Source organism: Dipteris shenzhenensis, chromosome 10, assembly GCF_047967505.1.
Source record: "Dipteris shenzhenensis isolate YYH24624 ecotype China chromosome 10, Dip_SZ_1.0, whole genome shotgun sequence".
NCBI lineage: Eukaryota > Viridiplantae > Streptophyta > Polypodiopsida > Gleicheniales > Dipteridaceae > Dipteris > Dipteris shenzhenensis.
Genome location: NC_141605.1, coordinates 17,241,440 through 17,254,021, shown reverse-complemented (window position 1 = coordinate 17,254,021; position 12,582 = coordinate 17,241,440). Strand labels below are relative to the sequence as shown.

General features: G+C 41.0%; 1 protein-coding gene across 1 annotated transcript; it reads left to right on the top strand.

The window, feature by feature from the left end:
• The first annotated feature begins 10,313 nt into the window (after positions 1-10,313).
• On the top strand, positions 10,314-12,052 carry LOC147897488 (fructose-bisphosphate aldolase, cytoplasmic isozyme 1-like). Its single transcript, XM_087380209.1, has 2 exons — positions 10,314-10,435; positions 10,838-12,052. Exons 1-2 carry the CDS (start codon positions 10,408-10,410, stop codon positions 11,884-11,886), a joined length of 1,077 nt encoding a protein of 358 aa, XP_087236335.1. The 5' UTR covers positions 10,314-10,407; the 3' UTR covers positions 11,887-12,052.
• Positions 12,053-12,582: the final 530 nt, after the last annotated feature.

Below are 12,582 nucleotides of genomic sequence, written 5' to 3'. Positions count from 1 at the left end.
CTCCATGGGCGAACTACAAGATCGAGCATCGGGCAATTTTATAGAGCATATAGGAGTTACCCCACCCAACAGCTTCCACCTTGCTCGAGTACTTTAAGTCACTCTTATGATTGATCGAGAAGTTATTGCAAGTGGCTGCATCCAAGAAAGTCAGTTTGTCGTAACATTTTTCCCAAGTTTGTCGCTCATCACTTGCCAAGTTTATCGAGTCACAGTTGCAAGAGAAGCGCTATAAATACAAGTTTGCGCATCTTGGCATTGCAAATCCAGACATGGTCTAGGTAGTGGAGCAATGGAAGGAGGAATTGAGGATCCACTGTGATGAAAAACTTGTCAGTATCAATACCTTGCACCTGTGGTCACCAGCCCCAATACCATAGGTCGCCTTGATCCACTTCATGTCTATCACCGCTCGATTTTTTGTGCTCTATGTACTCGTCACATCACACACACATTTTGGCACAAGTATAACCCAATTTTGAGCCTCGATGATAAATCCACTTCTTGCATGCACATCAGCCTCTACATTGATGCATCTGACCCATCACCTAAAACGAACAAAGAAAATGAATTATTTGCTACTTTTTTCATCGCTCAACGGTTGGTCTAGATCTAGTTCAGAGTACATTAGATCATCTATAGTGGAGAGAACTCCAAAGCAACCAATCGAAGCCATGCCCAAAAATTCCTAAATAGTTCCTACTCGGAGTTAGTCCCTTCTCTCACATGCGGTTTCACATCATCACATTTCTTGAAACCCGATTTTCCACAGTTAAGTGAGTAGAATTCAGAGTGTTTAGAGGCATTCATTGATTGATTAGAGGGCATATTGCATATGATTTGATTTTATACACATGCCATAATTGTAAAGCCTAGTTGGCTATTTTCTGGCATTGTGCACATCATTTAAGCCTTGTAAAGCCTCTTGGCTATTCCTGGCATCATTTGCCACAAGCCTTGTAACATATTAGATTTTATATTGTAGTTCTATCTTCACCGATAGTTCAGATTGCATTTGATATAGACAATGTTTTGCAGTTGATTCAAACAGTGATTTCACAGACACTTTGAGTACATTTCTTGCACGATGTCTACCACTAGCAACCTCAATTTGGAGGCATCTGCTAAGCTATGGCACATGGAAAAATCGAATGGAGACCATTCTTGTATTTCAAGAAAAAAGGGAGTATGTCGATCGGTCACACCTAGACCATTGGATGATCCAACTACCAGCAGTAGCTCCACTCCCACTGTTGTCGCAGCACCATCAGCAGGATCTACAGCTACACCACCAGTGTTCGCACTTGTAGTAGATCCTGCCATTGCCTGAACACAGGCAGAATGGGACAAGAAAGATAAATATGCATATCATCTGATGAAGCAAATTATGCAAGATGTCATGCAAGACAGCTCACCACAGTCAAGACATCAAAAGAAGCATGGGATATGTTCATAGCTCTTTACGAGTCCAAGAACACTTCCAGGATTCTCACACTAAGAAACCAAATCAACCAGAGTTTTTGCAACCATAGTGAAACTGTTCATGCTTACGTACTCAAAATCAAGGATTACAACAATCAACTCGCAAGCAACATGAGAGACCATGAATCTCACAGAAATGGTTCAACCTTGGGGCACCAACTCCCTTTAGTAAGAAAACCTATCAAAATCTTGAATATGAGATGAATTTAACAATATGCCATGAGTAGAAATTAGTCAAATTAGCACGGTTGTGTTCTACACTAAAAGAGCTTCAAATATCTCTTTACGTGTTGAAATTTCAGTAACACATAAAAAAGTTACATTAGTTTGAAACGACATGGGTTTTCATATTTTAGCATATTTTTTGTTTTAACCCCCCTCATCCAAAAGACCCGCCCCCTTCGGCCTCACAGATTATGAAAAATATGTATACCTTATATTTTGTGGGAGGGGGGACATGAGATTTTCATAAATTTCCCTTGAATATTTGCAATTTTTATAGAAAATCCAAGCATATTCTATATGGACCTTGTCCCTCCATACCTTGGATTTTGGAGAGGGGTCGTAACATAATACATATTGAGTTGGTGCCCTAGGGGTTCAAGTCATCCTAAATGGACTAGGAGAGGGATACGAGAATCTAGTCCAGAGTATTGCCATTCAACGATAAATTCCAACACTGGGAGAGCTACAGTCAGTTTTACTTGGTGAAGAACTCAGGACTTAAGCCATATTCACACACACAAAGGTCATTCCAATGATCAAGCATTCACAACTTTAGATAGAAGCAGAGGCAGAGGTAGATCATTTTAGCGAAGTGATCATCATCAGCAAAATCAACTTCAACATCATCCTCAGTAGCATCAACATCAGCAAAACTAAGAGGAAATCATTCCAACCGATGAAGATTCCAAGGATGAGGGAGTGCATCTACCAATGCGTCCAACATTCAGTGCAAGTATTGTCATAAGCTTGGACACTTTGAAAGAGATTGCCACAAGAAGTAGTACAACTAAGGCGGTCAATCCAACAGCAATCGAGGGAATTTCCATGGAAGAGAAAATCATCACGGTGGACATTCAAGTCACAGTCATTATGCCAATGAGCTTGAGAATATGTTCCTTGCAAGTGAGGATATGCAAAATACTTTAGCAGTGTATCTTGGCATTAATTGTTGCAGTTCGAAAGGGGAATGCAGTTATCATGCCAATCAAGCAAATCAGGATCCTTGGTACATCGACAGTGGTGCATCATCTCACATGACAAAACATCAGGAATGGTTCACAAAGATGAAGCCATTAGAAGGAAAAAAGAATGTTATCTACACAACAGATAACACACTAAATCTAGGTCAAGGGAAAATGACGGAATACAACTACCGAGTCATCTTTGATGGAGATGAATGCATGATCAGAGACAAATCCAGAGGATATCAGCTAGTAGGAAAAGTAGTCAAGGAAGGATGCTTGTTCATAATGCTAGCTTCCGTACCAGATTTACATGCCATGTCAGTTCAACTACAACAAATGCCACTTTTCGTAAGATGGCACGAGAGATATGTACATGTCAATTTCAAAAGCTTGATTTAGCTTAGAAATCAGAATATAGCAATTGGAATTCTGAAACTATAGTTTCTTGGATAAGTTTACGAAGCATGTTGCTTTGGTAAACAAAAGCGAACCAATGTCGACATAAGCCTCTTGAGCTAGAGGTATTCTTGATTTAATTCACACAGATGTATGGGGTTATGCCCAAACCTGCAACATCAATGGTTCACATTACTACTTGACTTTCATCAACGATTACAGTAGATATTGTTGGGTCTACTTTCTGAAAGAGAAATCTGAAGTCTTTTCCAGATTTCAAGAATTCAAGACATGGTAGAAAACCAGACAAGCAGAAAGATCAAAGTCATGAGATCAGACAGAGGAGGTGAATACATGTCTTCAACATTCATGAACTTTTGTAGAAGTTATGGCATTCGAAGATAATTCACATGTGTAGATACTCCTCAGCAGTAGAATGCAAGAGCTGAAAGGAAGAATGGTAGTTTAGCAGATAGTGCTTGAGCAATGCTCAGTGAGAAGCATCTTCTGAATCAGTATTGAGCAAAAACAATTGACACTGCAAACTACTTGCTTAATCAGCTTTTGACCAAACCAATTCAAGGTTATGACACCTTATGAAGCATTCACTGGGCATCTCCATAGAAAAGCATACAAGTTGTATGATCCCATCAATCGAAAGGTCATTACTCCAGAGATGTAATCTTTGATGAGGAATCAGAATGGAAAACCTCAAATACATAGGAGATCGACACACTGATTACTCAGTCACCTACAGAAAAGGTTGATGAAGAAGAGCAAGAATTTCCAGAGACACCTCGAAAAGAGAAACAACAACTCAGACGGTCTACTAGGGAAAGCAAACCACCAGTTAGATTGACATATGCTTAGAAAGGAAAAGCAATTCAAGTTGCAACTGCCATTTATGCTCTTATGACTACCATCATGGCTACAGCAGAGCTAGTGTACTTCAAAGACGCATTGACAAGACAGAATGGCAATCTACTAGGAATGAAGAAATGGAAGCTTTGTACAAAAACAATACTTGGGAATTATGCGACCTCCCACCAAGAAAAAAGGCCATAGCAAAAAAATGGGTTTACAAAGTGAATTACAATCTAGATGGAAGCATTGAAAGATACAAAGCCAGACTAGTTGCGAAAGGACTTGCACAACAATATGGTCAAGATTATGATGAGACTTATGCTCCAGTAGAGCAAAGATGGATTCCATACAATTCTTAATATCACTAGTGACACTCATCAGATGGAATGTGTACTAGCTAGATGTCAAGAATGCTTTTCTCAATGGTTACCTAGACGAGGAAGTCTACATGCAACAACCAGCAGGTTATGTTGAACCATGGAAGGAGGATCACATTTGCCATCTCAAGAAAAGTCTCTATGGCTTAAAGTAAGCACCTAGGAGTTGGTACAGTAGAATTGACACGTGTTTTGCTAATCTAGGATACATAAAATTCAATGCAGATTGTACTCTCTACTGCAAAGTTCAAGGAGAAGATAAACTGTTTGTGACCGGAAGCAATGATAGCTTCATCAAAAAGATGAAACAAGACTTATCTGCTGCAAAGTTCGACATGGACTTATGCATTATTGTCTTGGAATTGAGTTCTGGAGAGATTCAAACAACACCTTCATGAGTCAACTAAAATATGTTGATGGTCTCCTGAAGAAGTTTCATATGGCAGATTGCAAGATTGCATCCACTCCCATGGAGTAAAGTTTGAAACTTACAAAAGATTCAGAAAAGCCTATAGTCAATGACAAGTACTATCGACAACTCATCAGATCTCTTATATACCTAACTATCATATGGCCAAATATTTGTTATGCAGCACAGTAAGCTCACTAGCACAGTGTATGGCAAATCCAAAACAATCTCATTAGAATGCAACCAAAAGAGTCTTGAGATACATTAGAGGTACAAGACATTTTGGAATAGAATACAGAGGAAGTCATCCAAGGTTGCATGGATATTGTGATCGTGACTATACCAAAGATCATGAGACCATGAGATCCACATAGGGATATGCATTTTTACTTGGTCAAGGTGCTATATCATGGTTGTCAAACAAACATCCAACTATTTCTTTGTCTTCAACCTGAAGTAGAATATAGGGCACTCGTTGCAACAAGTGCATGTGAGTCTATATGGCTCATAAGACTATTGTCTGAAACATATTACTTTGATGAATCAAAGCCAACACTATACTGCGAAATCAATTAGCTCAAGCATTAGCCAAGAATCCAATATATCACTCCACAAGACAAAGCAAATTGATGTCAGAGAGCACTTCATCAGAGAAAGAGTAATATGTGGTGGCATCACACTACAACATTGTGATAACAAAGAGAATGTTGCAAACATCTTTACCAAACCACTTGGCAAAGAGCTTTTTGAGAAGCACCAACAAGCTCTTGGTTTTGACGCAGAGGAAGGAAATTCACATTAAAGAGGTGTGTTGGAATGTAATGCTCAGTCCTTCGATGATTCCCCAGAATCATCATCTTGAGGGAAGGCCTACTTCATGATGTTGATCTTGAAGGAAGGTGTTGAGAAACCATCTCAACATCATGTGTTCAATATTGTGCATAGCGCTAACACATAGAATGCTATAAAGGAAAGGGTTAAAAACCCTAACCCTAACCCTAACATGTTTGTATATATTCTACATTTTCAACTAAATCTAGTGTACAATTAGTCATTTGTTGTGTGCTCTCTAGCTGTGCCCCCTCTCCTCCTCTCCACTCTTCTGATCTCCTGTCTTCATATTTGTTAAACCCACTCCACCCCCTCTTTGTTGTGCCCCCCCCCTCTCTCTCTCTCTCTCTCTCTCTCTCTCGTGCATGCGCACTCGTGCACGCACACACACACACACACACACACACACCAAACTAGACTCCCTGTTCATCCTACCCCCTTTTACTATGCATTCATCTAGCATCACTTTTGGCTCCATACCATTACAAGAGCTCCTTCATTCCCTTGGGATAACCCTCTCCCTCTCACATCAAACTAGACTCCTCGTTCATCCTAGCCCCTTTGACTGTGCATTCATCTAGCATCCCTTTCAGCTCCCTCACCAAATACCCTTGCAACCTCTCCTTCACTCCCTTGTTTTGACTATCCCATCATTCTTCCAACTCCAAGCCTTTCGCCTAGTCCCTTTCATTTTGGTTCCTTGTCATCCCTATTAGCACCTTTTGGCCTCCTCTTTAGCTTTGTCCTTCTTAAGGATCGGTTCTACCACACCCTTCCTATTGCTAATCCCTTAGGTGGCCTCACCAATGACCATCTCTTACATTTATTTCCCCCCCTCACTTCAAAATGACTTCATTCCCCCTCCCTTATTGATTTGCTAGTCATCCAACTTGTCATTCCTCCAACTCCTAAACTCTAGAATAATTTTTTTCCACATGGATTCCAATCCTTTCTAGCATTGTCCTCCCTTGCTATATGGAAAGCCTAACATAGCATGAAGGATTGTGTTCACATACTACAATATCCTTAGCAACTATGCCATTTATTCTCTAGGTTGTGAGGACATAACCAGAGGTGGCAAAGTTTCAAAAAACTTATGGCAACATTTGGGAGACCATCGCTAAGAGTATGTTAATGAATGCATCATTCCAATGGTAAACTAGTATATTTTTGCATTTTGGGATTCTAATTGTATTTTGATCACATTTTGCTACCTCATACTATGCTTCATGTCTACCTAAGTTGTGCCAAGCAATTGGGGGCACATCTTAAGAATCGTTTGTTTACTTGCTCCACACAAAGGTTAAACTTGTAGGGATTCTATGATTGCATAATCACCTTTTCAAACCATTAGAATACAATTTGTTAAATAAAGCTTATTCTCTCATGAGCTTTGGGGCCTCGTTTCTTGATAATTTGGAACTTGGCCACACATGAGCCTTCCAACCTCATGAGAAGAGTATCTAATACATTCCCAATCTCAATTTCATGTTGAATTGACTTCTAGTGCCAAAATATAGACGGAATACAATATGGCCTCACATAGACATTTAGCCTTTAAATGTGTAATTGTTGTTTAAGTCCCTGTAGTTATTGGCTCTTCATGGATGAGACACTAAGAGTATGTGAGAGTATTCTTGCTCATGAAATGAGGCTCATGCCCTAAGAGTACATGAGATTATTGGCTCTAAGTGTACGCAACATTATTGGCTCTAAGAGTACATGGGTGAGACCCTAAGAGTATGCAAGATTATTGACTCTTCATGGACAAGACTCTAAGAGTACATGAGATGATTCTTGTTCATGAAATGAGGCTTGCCATGACCTTCTTAATCAGGTGCCTTAAATAGAAGTTGTGTATCAATCTTAGCAATAATGTTCATGGTGATCGCAAGCACCATATATTTCACAAGGATTACTCATTTTTGAATGGTGCTTCTTAGTAGAAGAGCTTTGGATTCTCTTCAAAGCATGCTCTTTGCTAGGGTTTTAGATACCCCGCTCATTATCTGCATAATATGTCCCAGTTTTTGAAACTTTTGGCAACACTAGTGGGGCTTTTAACTCAAACTTTCCCGTCCCTATTCTCGAAGACTTCTAAATGTGTGGCTTCCAAAAAGAGAAAAGATACTAGTGATCATCACCACTCAACAAAGAAATCTCTTGGAGACTCCAAGAAGGAGCACACTTAAGCATTACATTTTAATGGCAATGATTTATCTGGGGGTGGTGGCCTTCACCCCTCATATGCACGTGAATACCATATGGTCTAATTAGCCTTAGTTGAGGTGGGGGGCACATTGCATGACATGTGTACATTTGAGTATTTAATCCCATAAGCAACTATGGACTTGTGTGGCCCATGAATACATTGGCCATTGAACCCTTCTAGAGTCATCCCTCTTGGGACTTTTTGCGGGGCTCTCATGGAGGCTCTAGCCTAGCTATGGGGTGGGTTTTGGGACCCTCGCACCCGAGGCTGCCACATGGCTCCATCTTTGGAGCCAACACTACCTTTATGGGCATTACGTTTATTGGCATTGGTTCTATTTTTATTGTTTGTTTTGATAAAAATATCATGCAAAGGCCAACTCCCAAGTTGCATTGACTATTATATGCAGGGGAATGCCCATTTAAATCTTCAATAAAGTAAGGAATGCATCAAAACTTTGTTTAAAGTTGACCATGTTGATGAAGTTGATTGGATAAAAGAAAACTTCCAAAGAACAAATGTTTCACTTGTGAAAAAGTTGGTTGTTACCAAAAAAATGATTATGCATCTTCGAGATCTTTTGGTACTATTTCATCAAGTCCAAGAGAGGAAATCCAAAATTTTTTGTTTGCACTTGTATACTGTACTTGGTTCATGAGATCTTTTGCTGATGATATTGTTGAAAGGTTTAACAACCTTTGAAAGGGTTCTTCCTACAATGGTTATTAAATCATTTGAATATGTATGTTAAAAGTATTCCTTAATCAAGTCTAATGAACTTTGACATGAAATGTATTAGGTTAATACTAGGCTTTAAAGGTTCCCTATCTAAATTTTATTTCAAATAAGAATTTTGACAACACTAGGCAAGGAAGAATATGCTAAACTATTAATGCACATGAAAAAATGGTTTTATTTATGCATACATAAAATGGCCCTTCATTATGGGTAAAAATGTATGCATCACGTAAATTGTTTCTCACCAAAAGGGAATCATGAATTATTGTAGATTTGATTTATGAAATCAATTTCCATGTTGGATGATGTCGTACATGAGGTTGGGGGGTGGGGCATTAAAAGATTCGTTGAAGAGAAAGGATGTTTGTAATGGTTAACTAAAATACAAGATTGGGATGTGTGTCATGGTCTTTATATGGAGAAAGTACTTGTAACATCAGTGAAGTGGTGTTCACATGGCTTGCAACTAGGGTTTAGGGGATTAGGATGTTATTGTCAAAGTTTGAGGAAGTTGGTGGCAAGTGGTGTTCACATGGCTTGCAACTACGGTTTAGGGGATTAGGATGTTATTGTCAAAGTTTGAGGAAGTTGGTTGCATTCGATGCAAAAATTGAAGCTACGGATCACCTAAAATAGATGGTTTGGAGGCTTGCATTTCAATTGCTAGATTTAAGAAATACACATTGGATTGAGCACCTTCTTGCGATGGTGCCTTCACCCAACTCAATGCAAAAAGAGAAGTTTAAAAAACAAGGTTCTCTTTCCTGAGAGGAAAAGTTCAATTTCTTTTATATTTTTATTTCTTATTAAAAAAAAAGGTGTCATAGGTACGTTGAGAGAAAATTGTATGGAAATGGACAGGCAAACAACTGTAAAGGCATATCCCTAGAGCGGCATTGTCCTAGTACTATTACTACCATTCTTTCACTTTCACTTTGAGCCACGAGTCAAGGTAAGCGAACCTCTCGTGAGTGAACCACGAGGAGAGGCAAGCCAACCTCTCGTGAGTATGGTACACATGGAGCAAAACAAATTTTTGAATTGACTAAAGAGTGGTTATCCTTGACACCAAAGTGGTTGAGTGGTGTTGGGTCGTGCTCTAGAGCGTGCCATTGCATTTTCTTTGCAAGACCGGCTCAAAGCCGATATTTTAGTTTGGGCATGAGCGGTTGGGGCATCCTCCTCGTTGGGGGCGAACATTGAGCTTTGACTTAAGTATCACAAGTGATAAGGGGCCTTTTAGAGATGGCTATGGAGAAATAAGGAAGCGCCCTTTGGGAGGGCCTTCCAGAAAGAGAAGAGGGCCTTTTCGAGCATACAAATCATCTTGAAGGTGATGGACAACAATGTGCCACACGATCGCACTCTGCCGCAGAGCAACAAGCAACCTGGAGTCGATGGTGACTTGGAGAGGTGTTGCCCCACAAATGAAAGGCTATCCATCGGATCGGCTATGTGGAAAGAACACTACGGATCAGCGCTGGAGGGGACCCACTGGTGCAAGTTGGGCAAGGCCTAGGCCAAGAGAGGGGGCAAATCCAAAGAGGGCCTACGTTGGATTACCCACCGGTGGGTGTAGGATTTGCCGTCATAAATGATTTTTAAAATAAATTATACTTTTTTTAAAAAGAAGCAGCGATGTTATTAAAGGAGTTATGTGGCGGGTGTGACACGTGGCGGGCGGGGAATGGAAGGGATGGGAGACACGTCAGCAGGGAGGGAAAGATCGGACGGTGGAGGGATACCGGGATGCCAAGGTGCTTGTGATTTAACGGAATGCAATGAAAGAGAAGAGCAGTATTTTTCTTGTGTAGAAGAAGAGCTCCATTTTTCTGTGTAGATCAAGAGCTCCATTTTTCTGTGTTGTTCAGCTTCTTTCGGCCTTCGGTTTCTCTTCGATCTCTCGCCATGGCCTCCTTCGTCGGCAAATACGCAGGTTCCTTCCCCCCTTTGCCTTCCTGAAGTGGCGCGTCTTGTACGTAGCTGGCTACTGTGAATGCCTTGATCTCTGTGGTCTAATTGATCTTCCTATTGCCTGCATGGCCGCCGTGCATTAAGATATCTCTATTGTTTCCTCTTCTCCCCTTTGTCGTGTAACGCTGTACGTATGTTACATTCCGTGGCTAGTTTTGAATGTTCTAGGACATCCTCCAAATGATATTCAGTCGTTCGAAAACACGCACTGTCGAGCCACTCATCCACGAGTTTTTATCTGTGAAGCAGTGGTAGTTGTAGTTGGATTATTCAGAACGATTTTCTGCGCAAAATGGCTTAAGTTTAGATTGCTGCTTGCTGTGTTCATAAACCTGAATGTTGTTTTGTTGATTGTTTCACGCAGATGAGCTTATGAAAACAGCCAAGTACATAGCCACTCCGGGGAAAGGCATTTTAGCAGCAGACGAGAGTACCGGAACTATAGGGAAGCGGCTTGCTAGCATCAATGTGGAGAACGTGGAATCCAACAGGCAGGCGCTACGGGAGTTGCTTTTTACCGCTCCTGGTGCGTTGCAATATTTAAGTGGCGTTATCTTGTTTGAGGAGACTTTGTACCAAAAGTCAAGCAGTGGAAAACCATTCGTGGAAATACTGAACGAGGGTGGAGTGATCCCTGGGATTAAGGTGGACAAAGGCACAGTGGATTTGGCAGGGACGAATGGGGAAACTACCACCCAGGGTTTGGATCAGCTAGCCCAACGTTGCCAGCAGTACTACAATGCTGGTGCACGTTTTGCTAAGTGGAGAGCTGTCCTTAAGATTGGCCCAACAGAGCCATCACCCCTTGGTATTTTGGAGAATGCCAATGGTCTTGCCCGCTATGCCATTATCTGTCAAGAAAATGGTTTGGTGCCTATTGTTGAGCCCGAAATTCTTGTGGATGGACCTCATGATATTAAGAAGTGTGCAGCGGTAACAGAAATTGTCCTTGCTGCCGTTTACAAAGCATTGAGTGATCATCATGTGCTTTTGGAGGGAACTCTTCTGAAGCCCAATATGGTTACACCAGGTTCAGACTCTCCCAAGGTATCCCCTGAAGAGATTGCTAAGTACACTGTCCAAGCCCTTCAAAGAACTGTACCTCCAGCAGTCCCAGGTATTATGTTCCTGTCAGGTGGGCAGAGTGAGGAGGAAGCAACTCGAAATCTGAACGCCATGAATCAGTTGGACACTATCAAGCCGTGGACCCTGTCTTTCTCATTTGGCCGCGCCTTGCAACAGAGTACACTGAAAACCTGGGCTGGGAAGAAGGAAAGTATACCTGCAGCTCAGGAGGCACTCCTTTCACGTTGCAAAGCCAATTCTGAGGCTGTTTTGGGCAAGTATGCGGGTGATGCAGTAAAGGGTGTTGGCACTGGAGAATCCCTCCATGTCAAGGACTATAAATACTAGCAAATAGTATCTGCGTATATCTCATAAGTCTACACAGAATCTTTTGGATTCATGTGTAACAGCAACACAAGTTTTGCCAAGTATGTTCTTTCTTAGACTGCGACATTAAATGCCACAATGATGTGGTGGCTACTTCGAATAATTGTTGAGAAGTACTTGTTGTTTAGGAACCGATTGCTTATCTGAAGGCCGTGCACTGTGCATGCCACTAATCGCAGGTTTATTTCTTGGTCAAGGAATTTGTTATAAACAAGTACACAGGTTTAACCAAATCAGAAAACTGCATGGATCTTAAGTATCAATTTCTGAGAGCTTCTTGACGGCTGGCTTCTTGCTTGCATGGTGGGATTCGTCTATTAAACCTTCTGATTTATGGCTCCATATCTACAGTTTCCTTCAGTTGGTCCTTGATGCCTTGATACTAAGTTTTCCTTGATCGTTTATCTCCAAATTGTGTCAGGCCTGCAGCTATTTTAACATTACTGGAATTGTTTGGATTTGTGGAAGTTTTTGTTGATTGCATGAGGGCCAGCCTCTAATTTGCAGCGTGATTCTTTGTTGCCAAGGCTGAATATAAGTGTGGATCTGGAGCTTTGTAACGACTCTATTTGTGCCGCCTTTGTGGCAGTCCCAATGCTTGTGATCAAGAGGCTGAAGCTGGTGTACAGTTTCAGGAGGTGGCTAAAAGCCAGATAA

What these genes read in the sequence shown, in the direction of transcription:
- LOC147897488 (XM_087380209.1), top strand. Translation starts at nt 10,408, where the DNA reads ATGGCCTCCTTCGTCGGCAAATACGCAG. An exon ending in CTTCGTCGGCAAATACGCAG is followed by an intron (nt 10,436 to 10,837) that starts GTTCCTTCCCCC and finishes TGTTTCACGCAG; the next exon opens with ATGAGCTTATGAAAACAGCC.